This window comes from Macaca thibetana, chromosome 12 (assembly GCF_024542745.1).
Source record: "Macaca thibetana thibetana isolate TM-01 chromosome 12, ASM2454274v1, whole genome shotgun sequence".
Taxonomy (NCBI): Eukaryota; Metazoa; Chordata; class Mammalia; order Primates; family Cercopithecidae; genus Macaca; species Macaca thibetana.
The window spans coordinates 74,006,551-74,026,639 of record NC_065589.1 but is presented as its reverse complement, the minus strand read 5'-3'; the positions used below and the strand labels follow the sequence as shown (position 1 = coordinate 74,026,639).

At 39.1% G+C, this 20,089-nt stretch overlaps 2 protein-coding genes across 3 annotated transcripts in view; one reads left to right on the top strand and one right to left on the bottom strand.

Moving 5' to 3' along the window:
- Nucleotides 1-402, bottom strand: part of SPC25 (SPC25 component of NDC80 kinetochore complex) — a 30,779-nt gene extending 30,377 nt beyond the window's left edge. For both annotated transcript variants that reach the window (XM_050750469.1, XM_050750468.1), the window contains exon 1: nucleotides 252-402. The gene's annotated coding sequence lies outside the window, so the exon portion shown is untranslated. The remainder of the gene's footprint in view (nucleotides 1-251) is intronic.
- Nucleotides 403-11,260: 10,858 nt separating this feature from the next.
- G6PC2 (glucose-6-phosphatase catalytic subunit 2) lies at nucleotides 11,261-18,495 on the top strand. Its single transcript, XM_050751041.1, has 5 exons — nucleotides 11,261-11,574; nucleotides 12,779-12,888; nucleotides 14,882-14,993; nucleotides 17,028-17,143; nucleotides 17,930-18,495. The coding sequence occupies exons 1-5, from the start codon at nucleotides 11,261-11,263 to the stop codon at nucleotides 18,439-18,441; spliced, it is 1,164 nt and encodes a 387-aa protein (XP_050606998.1). The 3' UTR covers nucleotides 18,442-18,495.
- Nucleotides 18,496-20,089: the final 1,594 nt, after the last annotated feature.

Here is a 20,089-nt window from a genome sequence, read left to right as displayed (position 1 = left end):
GGAGAATCCTGGACCCGCCAGTACTCTGCGACGCTAAAACCTTCCCAGGAGGACAAAAGATATCCCTGCAGTGAAACCCAGAGCGCTTTGGGTTCGCAGCTGCCCACTCTACTAGGCTGTGAGGCCCAAACAGCAACAAGATGCGCATTTCACAAACGCCGCCGCAAATACACACATTCCGCCTCCAAACTCACTTTCCCCTATCGCAACAGGCGGGCCGAGGAGCCCAGCTCGGCGCCCACCTCCCTCACCTTCGCAGGCAGGCCTGAGTCCCTTCGCCTTCCCCACACCAGATCCGCGCCCACTCTAGCCAACAGCCGAGCTCCAGACTCAGCTCCCGCCAACTTTCCAATTTCAAACCTAGTGCACTTCCCGCCACCCGCCTCCAGGCGCACGTTCGCCTTCTGATTGGCCGGTAGCACAGGTTCTTCATGACAGGATTCGTTGAACTCACCCTTGGATTCTCGCGGGGAAAATGGGGGAAAAGGGCATTCTGGGATTCGTAGTTCTTTTCTGAACAACAACCAGCGTCTCCACTGTGACCCGAAAGTATTAACAGCACCCGAAGAGCTCGCCCACAACAAGTCATTCATCGGCTTCAAATAAAGGTTTCTGGAACAAATATATATATTGATCTTTAATCGTATCTTTTGCAAGAAATACATCCTCTTCTTTGTATTCACCTTGTAAAGTTGACTTCAATTATGAGTGGGCAGGAACATTCAGGTGGTCCTCAGAATAGGTTTTTACTGCTTACAAAAATATTCCTTCTTTTCTACACCCCCAGCTTCTCTAACATAATGTTTTTGAGGCCTAATAGAACACTATGTTACTATCTTGCAGAAGTGGAAGAAACTAGAGCACTATCAAAATCACCTGCTGTGTTCCTCGAGGACAGGAATGAGGCACAAGGTATTCAACTAGGATTTGCCAGAGTAGACAAGCTGCAGGGAGTCTGAGTTGTTCAGAAACTCTGAAAGGTGACATGGATTCGGTATTTGAATCCTTCTTGGTAAAGCTGAGGAAGAAAGAAACTAGGGAAAGAACCTAGAGAATACGCTTTCTGAAGAAAGGAAAATAAAGCTGGCCAAAATAATGAGGTCAAAGTTATTATTTTCATCTTAGACTATGGTATGTTTGTGAAAATAAAATCTGTTATACACCAAAAGATCGTTACTATACTAGTTTCTTTTCATTTTCATCAACAATACAAACACCAACAAGAAATAAATATGTAAACAACATGCTCAGAGGACCAGATATTAGCCATTCTTTATCCAAGAACTAAATTAAGACCTGTGAAACCAGGACAAGTTATTATGAATATTTAACACTTCACAATATGCCCAAAAGTCACCTTGCAGCCTAGAGACTGCTATTAATACAGTTAGACATACAGTTTACTACGATAAATCTCCTTTCATTTCCAAGTATTTTCCCAAGAACTTCTGATTTTATATATCTGATACTATTTACCTTAAAGCAAAATTTTATGAATCGAGCCTCTCAGAACTTTAGCTGATTGAGTGCTGGTACTCATTTTTAGGGTTTCCACAGTACCACATTAGTGAAGACAGTACTTAAGAAGATTCATGGAAGGGGGCTGACTTGATATCATGTTGATGAATTCCTCACTAAGTTTTTACACTGGTCTTTATCAGACTGTTTAGTGAAGATTCTTGCTCTCTTTGGGTCTTCAGCTAAGAGGGGTGATTGCCCTACCAATGTGTGGTTATTAGGGCAGCCTCAGGCTGTCTATTGTTTTTTATTCTTTGAGTGCTCCTCCCCAGTCAGGATGTGAGGAAGAAGTTTCTTTGTCATTTGTCAAAATTTTCATTTCTGAAAGACTGGCTGAATAATTTCTCTCATATCCCCAAGGATAGCTAGAGACAACCAGCTCTTCTTTCTGCTCAGTACACAGAATAGGGCCTCCAGCTTTCTCAGCATTAAGAAGGGGAAAACAGACCCACCGACCCATTATTATTCACACAACTCCACCATCACCACCACCAACATATTACGTGACTTTCATTTCAACTCAACCAGAGTTTATTGAGTTTCTATTTTGTGCCATGTACTGAGCTGAGCACTGCCTTCTCTGGGATATACAGTCTGTGACCCAGGCTTAGGTTTCTGCAGGGTGGGGAATAGAAAGACGCCACATGTTCCCAGGCTGGAGGTGTTTCTAGATGGTGGTTATAGTCTTGCTCAGACTGAAAGCTCTATTGCTCCTCCCGTGAAAACTTAATTCTTTCTACGATGGGTGAAGGATAATGGGGTATAAGGATAAAAGATCATTGTCCTCTATTGCACATACGCTTGCTGGGTAGATACTTTGCATTTTCGGGGCAGAGCTAAGGATAGAAATGATCATGAGTAATGCCATGGTTGAGACTATAAGTTCCCCACCTTTAAGTATAAGTTTCTCTTTATGACATTCACATTTATGCTGACATTCACATTTACACTTTCAACATCCATTCACTGAGAAAATCAGAAATGACAAAAGTTACTATGAATTCAAAGGAGGAGTCTCTTCTTGCAGATTCCAGGTTGAGGACCTACAATATTGAAAATGAAAAGATTCTCGAACAGAAACTTTCAATCTTCTAGATTTCTGGATGGCCTATGTCAAACATTGCAATAGATGATTTAAGAAAGTAAGTTTTCTGACAGTTGCTATAAAGTACAGTATCCAAAGTGGAGTCAATGCCAGGTTACACCTGGACTCTTTCATCTCCTTCCCAAAATTAAAAAAATAAAATAAAATGAAGGAAGGAAGGGCTGGGACCTTGTATCAGTCTGTTCTCACATTGCTATAAAGAAATACCTGAGACTGGGTAATTTATAAGGAAAAGAGGTTTAATTGGCTCATGGTTCTGCAAGCTGTACAGGAAGAAGAGCAGCTCTGCTTCTAGGGAGGTTTCAGGAAGCTTCCAATCATGGCAGAAGGCAAATGGGGAGAAGGTACTTCATGTGCCAAAGCAGGAGCAAGAAAGATCAGGGGGAGGGGGAGGTGCCACACACTTTTAAATGACCAGATCTCATCAGAGCTCACTCACTGTTGCAAGGACAGTACCAAGAGGATGGTACTAAACCATTCATAAGAAATCCACCCTCATGATCCAATCACCTCCCACCACTATGCCGGAGGTCTGATATGGTTTGGATCTGTGTGGTAGAAGGAAGTCACCAAATTTTATCCCCCAAAAAGAAACTATAAAACTGGACCAAATTATCAAAAATAACCGTTTAAGTGACCTGGAAATTGACTAACAGATTACAGTAAACTAAGAAGCATTTATTCATGAAAAACTATTCAAAAACATTATGCTAAGTGAAAGAAGCCAGGTGAAAAAGACTACATATACTATGTTTTTATTTACATAAAATAACCAGAAAAGGCAGATTCCCAGACACAGAAAGCAGTTCAGTTTTTGCATGGGGCTGGGAGCAGACCCAGGCACTGACTGCCAAAGTGCATGAAGAAACTTTCTGGGGTACTGGAGATGTTCTGAAACTGGTTTGTGTCAATTACTGGCAACTCTATAAATATATTAAAAATCATGGAATTATACATTTAGAATGAGGAAGTTCATAGTATATAAATTGTAACTCAATGAAAGTGTTAAAATTAAAAATAAAAGATGAAGGATATCAGAGCTTTAGAAGAAAAAAAGACTACATCTCCCAAGCACTCAGAAAACATTCAATATAGTAAGAAAAATATCCAGGTTATTTTTATTATGGTAAGACACTCATAACATAAAATTTACCATCTTAACCAATTTTAAGTGTACAGTAAAGGGATGTTAAGTGTATTCACAGCGTTATGGCACCATCACCACTATTCATCTCCAGAACTCTTTTTATTAAAAACTTTGCCCATCAAATAACGAATCTGTCTTTCCTCCCCTCACACCCTGGCAACCACCATTCTACTTTCTGTCTCTATGAATCTGACCATTCTAGGTACAATTTTTAAATTGTCTCATAAATATCAAAAATGAGGATTTCTTTTACAGCTTTTAAATACATTCATCAATGAATGTTAATGTTTTTAGGTGTGATAATGGTATTATCTCATTTATATTCTTGAATATTTTTTCCCTTTCATCCTACAGTTTGCATTTCTAAATTCTACTCATATCTCAAGGCCCAGCCACTTGCCATTTCCACCACAAAAGCTCCCTAATCTCACAGACTGAAAGCTATGTCTGCCTTTCCTTTTTTCCATTTACCCTATCTGTTCACCTCTAAGGACACAATGGTATGTGACATATGTAAATATCATATTTTCCCTACTAGACCTCAAGATTCTTGAGGTCTGATCTATCTCTGTCCTGTGTGGTACAGTGTCTTAGACTCTGTCAGTGTCGTAGACTCATGCTTCTCAAAAGTGAGAGGTTCTCCACCCAACAACATCATCATTATCTGGGAACTTAGAAATACAAAGTCTCAGACCCCACTCTATTCTTAGTGAATCAAAGATTCGGAGTCCCTGTAATCTGTGTTTTAACAAGCCCCTCAGGGGAATTGGATGAATATTAAAGTTTGAGAGTCACTGCTTTACACAATCTCTCTATACAGTACTCTTTAAGTCATCTATAAAAATGAACACAGCTATACAATATATTAACTACTTGGAAGAAAGTTAATAGTACTGCTCAATGGGCAACTCTGTTGGGTCCTTCGGTAATCCAAGAAAAAGTATATAGATGTATAGGTCATGATCATTTCTAGAGAAAAGTACCTAAGGAGACTAATGGAGGGGGGTACTTAGAACAGCTGTAGCAGGGTCATTCATAATAGTGTCATTATGGAATGCCAATATTCCTGGGATGCTAGCCAGAATGAAGGTAATGATTTTCTGAAGGTCACTAGGGTCTAAATTCCATCTTAAATAAATACATTTTACATTGCAAGGTGACCCTAGAGAGATCTCAAATACAGTTTATTTTAGAGAAGGCAGATAAGTTTGTGGTAAAAGGATAATGACCATGCAGAGACATTAAAGGTCAATGCCTCCAATATATTTTTGTTTACTGCCACCTTATAAGTAACACAAGCTAAAGTCAAATATCTCTGAATGGTGTTGAATTGCCATGAGCACTATAACTCAGCTATGAATGGTTCATTTTATGATAAGAAATATCTTGCAGTTATATAATATTTGACGTGGTGAAACATATTGGAGAAAGTCTATCCTCTGTCCCACTAAGTAATACAGGTAGGGATTTACTGTCAATCAAAATCTCAGAAAACTTTGAATGAATCAGAATGAGAACATTCTAGAAAGAACTGGAAGTATTCAACTACAGAGATTAACTAAAAAACAAGGCAGCAGAATAAGGTTTGGGGACCAACTATAGTAGTAAAATATTTTTTGTAAAAAGTCATTAAGAGGAAGGATGTCATTAAGACAAGCAACTCATGCTAGGGTAGTTGGAGTTATGAAGATATCTCTGAGGAAACTGGGGAAATGGGAGGATCCTGGATATAGGCCCCATGTATAGTGCATGGGATTCCAGTGAATCTCATGCTGTACTTAATTTGCTTGGGTCAGGGATTCCATTGAGAATCTGGTGAAAATCGTGGCTTCTTCCAAGAGATATGTACAAGCACAAACATTTTGCATGCAATTTTAGGAAGTTCACTGACCCCTAAATAAATCAATTCACGTTATGCACTGCCTGGTGACTGAAAAGATTTGGCTAAGGTTAGACCCAAAAGCACAGACACATAAAGATTTCTTCCACTCCAAAAGTGCTTTTTTTTTTTTTTTTTTTTGAGACGAAGTTCTGCTGTTTTTGCCCAGGCTGGAGTGCAATGGCACAATCTCAGCTCACCGCAACCTCCACCTCCCGGGTTCAAGCGATTATCCTGCCTCAGCCTCTCGAGTAGCTGGGATTACAGGCATGTGCCACCATGCCTGGCTAATTTTTGTATTTTTAGTAGAGACGGGGTTTCTCCATGTTGGTCAGGCTGGTCTTGAACTCCCGACCTCAGGTGATCCACCCACCTCGGCCTCCCAAAGTGCTGGGATTACAAGCGTGAGCCACTGTGCTCGGCCTAAAAGTGCTTTTTCTAACACTGCAGAGTTCTGGTCCTTGAACACTTGGAGGAATCAAATGGAGAGTTCTACTATAACAGGAAGAAAAGGAGGTGATCCCATAGGGAACGGTGGCTGGCTATATAATTTCTGAAAACCATCTCCTAATGTGTAGGACATCTGGCTTGATTCCCAGATGCAATAGTGAACAATTCAGACTTATCTCTGCTCTGTTGGAGTTGACAGTGACCAATTAAAACACTTAGATAACTAAATATTTAGTATGAAAAAAGGGGGGGACAGGATAGTGGAAAAAAGAGAGTGAGAGGTGGGGGGGGAGAAGAAAAGAGAGGAGAGAACAGAGAGAGTGGGGAAGAGGCAGAGATGTCAGAATACAAAGGTGAAGCAACGTAAGAATTGTGTATAAGAGCAAAATTATATCTTTTAACCCTACTTCTACTCTGATCGAGAATGTCAGAGCTTGAATTCAATTCCACATTTACAAACTATTTGGCAAAATAAGAATAACTAATATTAATTATAGCTAATATTTTTTGGGTATTTACCATGTGTCTTAAAAAAAAGATAACAAAAAGGAGATCTAAAAGGAAGAATATGGAAACAGACCAGGCCTGCATCCATGGGAAAGAGTGGAATAATACAGACCCCCAAATAAAGCAAATGAAAAAAAAATGGCTTAAGGCAGAAGTTGAGAAAGTGGTACAAGGAGAGACCAACTCCACATAGGAGGTACAGGAGGAGTATAGAAACCTTGTTTCAAGGGAATGATGAATGAAGACAATGCTTCTAAAAATTGATGTGTATAGAAACCATGTGGAAAGCTTACTAGAACGCTTCCTGGATTTTATTTCCAAAATATCTCATTCTGTGATCTGGAGTGGGCCTGGAAATTGCTTGCAGGTGGTAGGAGGTAGGCGGTCCACAGGTCACACTTTAGGAAAGACAGCTTCAAAAAGAGGATGAGTACGGGTGGATCTACCCTCTTTTGGATCTTGGTCTGGGTAGGTTGAATGTGACTTTGTTCCATCATTTGGTGAACTGATTTTGCACAGACCTTAAACTCTAACAACCTTGGATTTGAAATGACCCAGCTTGTCAGGCAGGCTCTGTCATTGGAGGGAAGAGCTCCAACGGAAGATGATTAGTGTCAGAAAGAACCAACCTCCTGTATCTCCCTATTGCTGGGGCCCACATAGGATAGAGGAGCATCCCCACCCTAAGCAGTGGCAACTCGAGAGGCAGATGGCAGATGGAGGAGGACTAAAGAAATGTGTAGAAAGAGATTTCCCACAGGAACAAATCATAAAATACATGTAAGTGCTGAGAAGCTGGAAGCGAATCGCTCACCAGTATAATGGATCAAGTGGTATTTTCACTTCTTTCATTTTTAAAATTTTGTATGAATCACATCTTAATTTTAATTTTGCTGTATAGTTATGTAAAATATTTACATGGTTTCAAAGTCAAATCTATAAAATAAGCATATTCAAAGAAGTCTGCTTTTTATCCCTGTTCCCTTCACTCTATTCTCTTCTTTCCTTTATAGAATTTTAAAATATATTTATTTTATATACAATAAATATATATAAAACAAATATATACTAAATAGAGGTGGGGTATTGCTTCATTTTCCAAGCTGGTCTCAAGCTCCTGCCTTCAAGTGATTCTCCCACTATGGCTTCCCAAAGTGCTGGGATTACAGATGTGAGGTACCAAGCCTGGCCAAATTTTTTTTTAATTGTTGAATCTTCTATTCTATTCAATCTTAAGCAGATGTGTATGTTTGTGTGTGTGTGCATATATGTTATATACATATATGTGTATATATATAACAAATATATGTTATATACATATATGCACACACACACAAAGTGCTAATATATGTATATATACACATACACATATTTTGCATACATATTTCTATATGTATGTATACACATGCAGACACACATACACATATATATACACACACAAATATATTAGCCCTTTCTAGAATACACATTATGTTTTCTCCACCTTAAATACACTTTCTTGACATTGCCACTATATAACATGATCTCTGTGGAGAAATGCATTTTGAGTTTGCACTAACCAAGTAAGTAAGATAGTTTTAAAACACAGGCTCTTTATAATGTAGTACTCATATCAACTTTGTTCAATAATTCATTCACTCAATAAACATTTACTAAATAACTATGATGGGCCCAGGGGCAGTTTCAGGTTTTGTGAAATCTAAAGCCCCTGTTATATGACTTTATATAGGCCCCTCTATAAAGCCCCTGTTATATAGGCCCTCTCTTTAATAAAAAGAAAATAAACTTGTGAATACACTCTAAACTATCAGTAACAACTTGCCTTTTTTTTTTTTTTGGATGGAGTCTCACTCTGTTGCTCAGGCTAGAGGGCAGTGGCATGATGTCAGCTCACTGCAACCTCCACCTCCCGGGTTTCACGTGATTCTCCTGCCTCAGCCTCTCGAGTAGCTGGGACTACAGGAGCCCACCACAACGCCTGGCTGATTTTTGTATTTTTTTTTTTGGTGGAGATGGGGTTTCACCATGTTGGCCAGGCTGGTCTTGAACTCCTGACCTCAGGTGATCCGCCCACCTCAGCCTCCCAAAGTGCTGGGATTACAGGCGTGAGCCACTGTGCCTGGCCCAACCTACCATCTTAGGGGCCCATGCGAGCTTTTCCAGCTTCATGGGCGACTGGCTTCTACACAGGCCTGTTACAGGAACTGTGCTTGTGACTGGTGCACAAAGTGGACAGGACCCCTTGCTTTATGGAGCTTATACTGTAGTGCAGGAGAGAGATACTAAACATATACGCTCATCACAAATACATTATTATAAATTGTGTTTAAATCCCGGTTATGAGTTGAACTGTGTTCCCTCAAATTCATGTTGAAGTCCTAAGCCCCAGTACCTCCCAAAATGACTGTGTTTGGAGATAGGATCTTTAAAGGGGCGATTAAGTTGAAACGAGGTCATTAGTATCTTCCTTAATCCAATAAGACTGGTATCCTTGTAAAAAGAGGAGATTAGAACACACCCATATAGCAAGAAGACCATGTGAAGACATAAAGAGTAGACAGTTACCTGCAAGCCAAGGACACAGGCTCAGAAGAAACCAATGCTACCGACGCCTTGATTTCAGACTCCTAGTTTCCTGTATTTCTGTTGTGTAAGTCACCCAGTCTGGTACTTTGTTATGGCAGCCCTAGCAGACTCATACAACTCCCTAGGAGAAAAGAGTGTTTGAGAGAAACCATTGTCAGAGGAGTGGTGAGGATGCTGGTTAGAGAAGGCATCACTGACAGATGCATAGAAGCTAAGATGCGAAAAGACTAAAAATGATGAACTATGAGGAATAAGCAGATTAGTAGGTGCTGTTAAAGGGTGAAAGAAATCAAGGTGCTTTTGCTTCATTTAATTATCCCACAGTCTACAGAACCAGATAGTTCTCGGGAGACAATCTTTCTAAATTAACTACCATAGATGAAAGGCTAATCACAGACTCTGAGGTGTTGAAGAGCAGGAAGTTTAATTTTTAATTGGAAAACAAAATGTATTTGATATCATTCACATCCTGATTTAAGGATAAGACATTTCTGAAGAAAATAAATATTATGAATTATGTAGATCAAACACTTTTTAGAAAAAGAATAAAGGGAAGTTATGCTCTTCTTCATGGCTCGTTAAAGAGATTATGGAAATTATAGAACCTGAATATGCAAAACAAAAAAAAGCCCGAAGCACAGACTCTAATTAGTCAAGGCTAATTCCTTATATGGATTGCCTTAGCGCAATGATCTGAAGCCCCTTATACCACATTGGGACCACTTGAGAACTATTTTAATAATACCAATGCCCAAATTCCATCACTAGAAATATAAATGATCTCAGGTGGGACACAGTTATGGCAATTTAAAAAGCACCCCAAAAGATGTTAATGGTCAGTCAATGCATTTATTCCAGGCAAGGTACCAATAGACACTGAAGCCCGGTAACAATGGTGCTGTTAAATGATGGGACCCAAAATTCGAAGAGAAGTTCAAAGTGATAGTCATAGCCTGTGAAGGCCTCTACTGAAGTCTTTTGTCTTTACTTAGGCCATGGTAAGCCAAGACAAAAATCCGAATGATAAAATAACAAGGTTACCTAGATCCATCACTGGTCCCCTTGTGAGGCTTAGTTGCTTTCCCACTAATCCTTCTAGACACAGTCCAGTTCTCTAAACCCAACATCTCTCTGACTTAGATCCATAGCCTCTTTGTGCTACCCTTCTGTTCATTGTCAGTCTACCCTGGTCCATAGTCCATGGTCCAGTCATAGTCCATAGTCCAGGACCATGGCCCTGGTCCATAGTCTAGTCATAGTCCACAGCCGTAGATTGTGGACCTGTGACTTAGATCCACAGTCTCTTTGTGCTACCCCTCTGTTCATTCTCAGCATTTGTTTGGTGCTTTCCACTTCTGCTTAACACTGTTCTCAACAAACCATTTTCCTGACTGGTCAAAAGCCCTTTGAAGTCTATTCCTATCTTTGTCACATGAATCATTCCCCATTCCTCTCAAGTGTATTCTCTAGTTAATAAAAGATACAATTTGATCCTAACACATTTCTATTAGCCAAATGACTTTCATTTCTGCTTGCTTGTCTTATAGTCAAAAAGCAACACATTTCTTTCCCTATTCCATATATAGTCTATCATTCTCTTGGATAAAGAAAATTGAAGATTCTTATTTTAAATCAGTGATCAGAAGATAATCTGTCATATCATATATTTTTCATACCCAGGCATTTATTCAAGCATTTTCCTCAAAGACCCAATAAAGTAGAGAGACACAGCCTATCTTAAATTAAAATGCAGCACTTTATGGGCTATTCTACATGCAATAATTATTTGCAAAGTCTTTTCACCAAATATAGAAATTGCTAATGTCTGACTTTGGAGGAAATGAACTGTACAAAAAATTTCAAACAAACAAGATTCAACTGTTTAATTCAAAAGGGAGGTTGCATAAGAAATTCATTGTGTTTCTATCCGAATTTCCCCCTCAAATTGCCACAGATCAGCAGGTACTTCACTCTTTGCCACCAATTAAAATCATGAATAGATAAGCTTTTCAGCAGAGGAGGGCTGGTGTGCCCTCTCCACAGATGGTCAGCATCACATGTTGCAGTAATGGCTCAACATGCCACAAAGGCACGGTATAAAAACAGTGGGAATCAGAGCACTTCAGCTCCAAGTGCTCTATGTTTAGAATTGCCTCTTTTTCAAGATGGATTTCCTCACAGGAATGGAGTGCTCATAATTCAGCATTTGCAGAAGGACTACCGAGCTTACTACAATTTTCTAAATTTTATGTCCAATATTGGAGACCCCCAGAATATCTTTTTCATTTATTTTCCGCTTTGGTTTCAGCTTAATCAGACAGTTGGAACCAAGATCATATGGGTAGCAGTCATTGGGGATTGGTTCAATCTTATATTTAAATGGTAAGATTTCTGTTTTATTTCATTTTTCCTAAGATTTATCCTTATATTTGTGGCTTTGGCATAATGATTACATTTCAGATGTATATTGTTTCTCTTGCGAAATCTTTCAAACATACCAGTTAACTTGAAACACCAGATTCATAAGTAGAACTTTTAAAAAGCACAGAAATGTATACTTTTTTTGTTTTTTGTTTTGAGACGGAGTTTCACTCTTGTTGCTCAGGCTGGAGTGCAATGGCGCGATCTCAGCTCACCGCAACCTTTGCCTCCCAGGTTCAAGCAATTCTCCTGCCTCAGCCTCCTGAGTAGCTGGGATTACAGGCATGCGCCACCACATCAGGCTAATTTTGTCTTTTCAGTAGAGACAGGGTTTCTCCATGTTGGTCAGGCCGGTCTGTAACTCCCGACCTCAAGTAATCCACTGGCTTCGGCCTCCCAAAGTGCTGGGATTACAGGTGTGAGCCACTGCGCTGGGCCAGAAATGTATTCTTTAATGACTTATAAGTAATTCCCATGCCCCTGTAACACACATTCTGTTATTAAGAATTACTTACATGAGCCGGGCGCGGTGGCTCAAGCCTGTAATCCCAGCACTTTGGGAGGCCGAGACGGGCGGATCACGAGGTCAGGAGATCGAAACCATCCTGGCTAACACGGTGAAACCCCGTCTCTATTAAGAAATACAAAAAACTAGCCGGGCGAGGTGGCGGGCGCCTGTAGTCCCAGCTACTCGGGAGGCTGAGGCCGGAGAATGGCGTGAACCCGGGAGGCGGAGCTTGCAGTGAGCTGAGATCCGGCCACTGCACTCCAGCAGCCTGGGCGACAGAGCGAGACTCCGTCTCAAAAAAAAAAAAAAAAAAAAGAATTACTTACATGAGCAGCATGATAATGAACACATTGATAATTCCAGAGACCATTTTGATATCTCCAGTCTAAGTATCCAAAGCACCCATAAGACATTCCCTGCAAGGGAAAAAAGCCCCCATGTTAATGGGAAACCAGGGTGCCAAAATCCCAAATGACTACCACCTTTAATAATGTGTGAGAGACCAGGACCTAAGTATTTTCAAAGTCTCTTAATCATGAACTTTCACAATTAACCCTGTGCTTGAGTCATGTTTTATAGGAAAGAATTGCTAATCTCCAATTAAATAATAGCTGTGTATGTAAATATATATGCATGTTTATAATTCTTTAAATACAGGATATTATTTGGTCATCGACCTTACTGGTGGGTCCAAGAAACTCAGATTTACCCAAATCACTCAAGTCCATGCCTTGAACAGTTCCCTACTACATGTGAAACAGGTCCAGGTAAGCTATTACGGCAGCCTCCAGTTACTGAAGGTCTTCCAATAGAGAATCATTACACAGGGTTATCATCTAGTAACTGATATTATATATGGTAGTAAAGAAAATCTCATGAGTGAGGATGCTAAAACTTCATAACAATCAAAATTACTAATGAGAAAGCAAAGCAAAAAAAAAAAAAAAAAAAAAAAAAGAGACACCTCAAATTCCATTTTGTTATTTATGAAAGGGTAGATTGGGAGAAAACTCCCCAAATGATTAAATATTTGGTGTTTACTTTTCAGAAGAATGTAATGGCTTGATACTAAAACAAGAAACAGTTAACTAGAACAAATTATCAAGGAACTAGACTAAGATCTTAGAAATGTTGGTTTATCTGCTGCTAAGCAACTTTCAAAGTTATTATAGGTCTTCTGAGAATCTCATGAATGAGGGAGGAATAGTCAAGTCTTTTGTAAGAAAGGTAAGGACTTCTCAATGTTACTATAGCCAGTAAAGACTATTTCTAACCCTAGAACAATCTCTTTAAAACGTATTTTTTTTCTCTGTACACAAGTAGGCTTCTTGGGCCACTTCTTTTTTATTCTAATTAAGATTCTGTATGAGTATAAAGTCTTTATTGTGATAGTTGATTATAAGCCTGTTTTAAAAAGTTTTTTGAAACATATATTTAAAAAGTACATGTTTTAATTTATAGGAATGTGCTATATTGTACCTCATCATTTTACATAGCATAACATTCTTGCCAATTGACATCCTTCGAAACTAACTCTGAGTAGAGTTAAGGGTAGTAGAGAATGTGTAAATTCCTAATGAGTTTTCTGAATATGTCTTTTTTGTTCCCATAAAAGTATACATACATCTGTCATATCGCTTATTACACTAAATGATATAACTAATTATTTATATATCTGATCGCCTAGACTGGGCATTCCATCAGGGGAGGGATGATGCATATTTTATCTTTGTGAAACCGAAGTATGATAAATGGATGAATGGTTGGCTGGATAACATTTGAGACCACTGAAATGTTATCGTGGTCAATTCCAGCCCTTTCTGGCATGTGTTCCACCTTATAAGACATTTTCTGGAAAGAGAGAGAGAGGAAAGAAAGACTGCATCTCTCTGGGAGATGTCCAATTCATTTAGGCATAGTTTTTAAAAGGCTCTGAAATTTTCTGCAGATAAGAAATAGGTCTGTCTTTGTTTAACAAATAAGAGACAGATATTTAATTTGAGTGAACTACTAGGTGAAAAATCAGGGAGGACATTTAAGTAAAGTGATTAATAAAAAATTCAGTAGCATGGAAAAGACATTCTGGAAGTAGAAATGCTACTGTCTGCAGGCTTTTTCTGCTAGGATTAATGCCCTCTTTACAGCTTCTCCTCATCTTCTGTTTTAAAACAAAGATTCTCACTGCAGTGGCCACAAGATAGGCATAGAAGTAACTGCTAGTACACAGCAGTCATTTATAAATAAATCAGCAAATCACAGGCATAGCAATGATATCCTTTGGAGTTTGACTTCTCAGCCCAAGGAAAATAAGCCAATTGAAGATCGAATACAAGCATTAGGGTGGTGTAAAAGTAATTGTGGTTTTGCCATTACTTTCGATGGTAAAAACTGCAGTTACTTTCGCATTAACCTAATACTTTTTCTTGTCAATTAAAAAACAATTAAATATTGAAGAATTAGTAGGGCTGTGGCAGATTTGGGTGCAACAGACTGAGTTCTTAATGAGCCTTGAGTATATGATTTCTGGAATTGAATGAACCTGAAAATCTGGGAAAAAATTTTTTGAGACAGTGTTTCTCAGGCTCAATGTAACTCAATTTTTCTTATTTCTACCCACTTCTAAACATTATATTTAGCCTATGTCTTGTGATTTTTTTCTGAGTTACTCATAATTTTCATGGTGAATATGCTATTCTATTATTCATTTCTTATCTTGATAGTTAACCACTTTTCAAATGGACGGACATTTTGTTGTTGCAGGAAGTCCATCTGGCCATGCAATGGGTTCGTCCTGTGTCTGGTATGTCATGGTAACCGCTGCCCTGAGCCACACTGTCTGTGGGATGGATAAGTTCTCTATCACTCTGCACAGGTCAGCCTTGCTGCAGTTTCTGTAACACTGGAATACAACAGTTTTTAATACAGAAAGTCTCGTCTAAAAATTAATTTTAGTGCAGTTTTAGTCAATGAATAAAATGTGCTTATTCTATTCTTTCATAGACAAAATAACAAAATGAATAGAAAACTAATATTTTCCTTTAAGATAATAGCCTAATTAGCTCATAGCTATTTCCGCTTTTCAAGTTGGAAATGTTTAACTGATGAAAGACTTACTAAATGTGCCTCTGGGTTTCCAAAATGCAATAATTATCTTGATAACTCATAAATACGTCATCTAAAATTATACAGCGTGAGGAAACATTTTTGCATGCACATTCCCTTGCTTTAAAATTAACAGGAAGTTTTGAGAATCATCATTCTCCTTGACTGCATCAGTTTATTTAGTAAAATTATGCTTCCTTCTTTGAATAGCCAATGCTTTTGATTTCAGTAACATATATTCCAGCTTTAAAGAGTACACAAACTTTTTAATTAAAAACATTCTAGAAGCAAACTTAAATTTGAATGTTAGTAGATTTAATGTTAGTAGGTTTCTTAATGTTTAGAAAGGTCTAGAACTTGAAGGTTACTCACAGTTGTTTAGAAATTGGGTTGTTTCCTTCTCTTCTTTCCTGAAATACTTTGTCATTAAAACAATCATGAGTACCAATTTAGCCATAAATTAGGCAACTTGAAATTAGATTTGCAAGTTAACCTTAAAAAAATACTATAACATATACCATGATTAAAAAGTTTTCTAAAATAAAAAAATTTCAAGATCTATCACATATTCCACTTTTTAGATTAGTATTGGATAATATAAAAAACAAACAACTAAAGGAATTTTGGTATCTTAAAAGTTTATTCTAATGAGACTGGGACCTGTATGCCTTAATGTATTTATTACCCAACCCAAAACAACAATAGTAAAAAGGTGTTATAATGTAAAAAAGTTAGCATTTTCTATTCACAGACAGTTTTCAAAGTAGGAATCTAGGTCAGTTTCACCTTTTATCTATACTGTATTCCTGCCTCCAATGACCAAACCTGAAAAAATATGTTTCTTCTAAGAAAAAAATTCTCATAACTCCTTTTTAATTTTTATAACTGCAGTATTTTCTTCATCTATAAAATTTTACTGAGTGTGTGCTTCTTACTTTTACATTACCAAATTCTTATTTATTCTTCTTCCACACTGATATCCTGCTTACTTCTTTCAAAGCCTCATTTCTCTGTGTTCCTTAGCATTTATATAACCACATTTCAGTCTGATTATCAGGAACAAACCATTCAAGGATTCCTGGAACTCAATGCTGCTAACACTTTTTTTTTTCAATGACATGCATTGCTTGGATTTTAATATTTTTTATGTTTTTTGTGCATTGCTGTTTCTAATCCAAAGTATATAACCTATAGGTCAATTCCCCTGTTCTCTATTTTCTGTGTCTCAAAAACAAAACAAAACAAAACAAAACAAAAAAACAAAAAAACAAGAAACAAGGAGTTTTGAAAATCTGCGAAATTAAACCTCATGAAAATTAGCCTCAGATGGAATGCTCATGTGCTTTTCATCTGGATGGTAGCTGCTTTTCTACTGAGTTTTCCTCAAGCAAAGAAAGGTTGAGAGAGAAGGCACATAGGGCAGGGCATGAAAATATATATGGTTCATCCTTGATCAATCTGGATATTAGTAATTCCCCCAAACTTGAATTTCTCCTATTCCATTAAAACAATTATTCTTATTTCATAGAGGTCAAATTGACTTCCTTTTTAACATTTATTAAATCTCAGCATATAGCACTGGTTAAATTTAATGCATTGAGAAATGTAGAAATCTCTGTTAAAACTTTTCACATCCTATGGAGTATGTGGAAACAACGTTTTGAAAAAAAATATTCTCAAATCATGATGCTATGTCACAGTTAGAAGATTCTTCTGAGAAGGATCATCTGATGTCATCCCCTCTAATTTTAGGAGTGATACAGTTTCTTTGCTTTTTACACTTGTATCTATTCTTCCATCGCAGACTGACCTGGTCATTTCTTTGGAGTGTTTTTTGGTTGATTCAAATCAGTGTCTGCATCTCCAGAGTATTCATAGCAACACATTTTCCTCATCAAGTTATTCCTGGAGTAATTGGTGGTAAATATGATCACTTACCCTTAGTTGTGTCCTTTGAAAGCTTTAGCTTCATTTGTTTAAGGGTATCAGATTCTCCCCGGTAATCAACTTTCCAATTTCAGAGGTTATTCTGTGAAGTCACTGATACTAAATGCTACCCTGGGAGCTGATGTGGTGCAACACACCTCTCATAGCCTCCATGTACAAAGTGGCACGGTCTCAGTGGCATAAATTCACAAATTGCTTCATGAGATGGGCTTTTCTGAAGTGAAATTAGAGCTAAGTCTAACTCCCAAACCATCACTTCAGACAGTGTGCTTGAGTCTTGCGTCGGGGAACTTAATGACTCTGAGACCTGCACACTGTGCTATTCTCTCTGAAACACGTGAAGTGACTATTACATGATTACGGATTTCATTTAGTAGCTGCTTTGTATTCCTGAAGCAGTGTTCACCACGACTCAGTTTCCACTGTTCAGCACCATGTTACCTTTCAAAGGCTAATTGGCTATGGCAATTGAAATGTTAATTGCAAGTACCTAGATCAGTGCTGTCTAAAAAGTGGGTTGTCAGTCAGTGCCACCAACTCCAGAACGATCCTTCTGGACTAGTATGAATAATGAAAACACCGTGGGCAAACCTGCATTTTTAGTTACTGCCTATAAAAGGCTTTAGAAAATGGATAGAACCTCTGTGTCTAAAGCCCCTTGTCATTGAAAACGTGGCAAATTCTTTAATGCAGAGAGGAATGATCCTTGAGGGGCTCAAGGGCACACAGTCATCGTCAGTGTCTCTTTCCAATCCTCAGGCATGCTGGTGGCAGAGGCCTTTGAACACACTCCAGGCATCCAAACGGCCAGCCTGGGCACATACCTAAAGACCAATCTCTTCCTCTTCCTGTTTGCACTTGGTTTTTACCTGCTTCTTAGACTGCTCAACATTGACCTACTGTGGTCCGTGCCCATAGCCAAAAAGTGGTGTGCCAACCCCGACTGGATCCACATTGACACCACGCCTTTTGCTGGACTCGTGAGAAACCTCGGGGTCCTCTTCGGCTTGGGCTTTGCAGTCAACTCGGAGATGTTCCTCCTGAGCTGCCGAGGTGGATATAGCTACACACTGAGCTTCCGGTTGCTCTGTGCCTTGACCTCATTGACCACATTGCACCTCTACCATTTCCTCCAGATCCCGACTCAGGAAGAGCATTTATTTTATGTGCTGTCTTTTTGTAAAAGTGCATCCATTCCCCTAACTTTGGTTACTTTCATTCCCTACTATGTTCATATGTTAATGAAACAAAACGGAAAGAAGATTCAGTAGAGTGGTGCCTAGAGTTAGTGCTCAGTGTCACAGATCACCCTTCTCCATCCACCAGTAGAGCTACAGAGTAGGCACAGACCAGAAGCTTGTAGTCCGACGTCACAGAATAGCAGCAGAGGCCCCATTCCCCATAGAGATGTTTAGTTTGGCCTTTGCACTGGTCTTTTTTTTTTTTTTTTTTTTTTTTTTTTTTAGTTCTTCAGTTACCAATATTTAAAAACAAGAATATTTGACATAAAAATCAGAAGTTGTGTAGTTTTTTGAAAAATCTGATAGTATGACAACACAGAGCCTGCATTCCCAGCTGGAGACAACTGACCAAAGCTGCATACTAAGAGTCCCCAGTAGGAGGCAAGGACTCTCCATTTTCTCACAGTCTTCAGCATCCCAGCAGGAACCCCAGTATGATTCCTTTATCTTCCTTTTTTTTTTTTTTTTTTTTTTTTGAGACGGAGTCTTGCTCTGTAGCCCGGGCTGGAGTGCAGTGGCCGGATCTCAGCTCACTGCAAGCTCCGCCTCCCGGGTTTGCGCCATTCTCCTGCCTCAGCCTCCTGAGTAGCTGGGACTACAGGCGCCCGCCACCTCGCCCGGCTAGTTTTTTGTATTTTTAGTAGAGACGGGGTTTCACCGTGTTAGCCAGGATGGTCTCGATCTCCTGACCTTGTGATCCGCCCGTCTCGGCCTCCCAAAGTGCTGGGATTACAGGCTTGAGCCACCGCGCCCGGCCGATTCCTTTATCTTCTTAAGGCCAGGCTGCATCTGATTCCTGTTGGCATTTTAGTGGGGAACACAGCCATATCCAATCTCAGTTTTCAGTTGAGGAAGTGGAAGCCTACTTAGGTAAAAGAACTTGCTGGAGTCACGTCACCTTCGGAGCAGGAATTAGAACCCAAGGCTTCTGACACATATCCCTATTGCACTGTGTGTTTGAGTGTGTGCACATGCACATTCTTTTTTCGTTGTTGTTGTTTTTCCTTTGTAGAGCCAGGGACTTGCTCTGTTGCCCAGGCTGGAGTGCAGTGGTGGATAATGGTTCACTGCAGCCTCACATTCCTAGCTCAAGTGATCCTCCCTCCTCAGCCTCCCAATTAGCTAAGACTACAGGTGTGCACCACCATGCCTGGCTAATTTTTGAGTATTTTTTTGAGAACCAGCGTCTAAATATTTGCCCAGCGTCCAAATATTTGCCCAGGCTGGTCTTGAACTCCTGGCCTCAAGTGATCTACCCATCTCAGCCTCCCACAATGCTGGGATTGCAGGCTTGAGCCATTGTATTAGTAGTTGGCCTACACTGTCTTTTGTTTCTTTATTTACAAAAGGTAAAAATCAGTAAGAATGAATGCTTTCATTTAGATTCTATGATGACTGCCATGTAAATCAGCTACCTTTTCAGAAATGACATTGAAAGACTGCATCCTCTTTGACTTATACCCCACACAGACATGCAGGGTCTAGGTGGGGCCAATGATGGCTGCAGATATATATACACATAGGTCCAGGGGTGATAGAACAGGCCAGGCTACTGTATGGATTTGAACCTCTACTTCACTTCTGGTCTCTGTTTTATAGTAGTGCTCACCAATACTTCAATAAATTCTGCTGAACTTACTCTAATAGAACATTATGCAACCCCCAAAGACTTAACTCT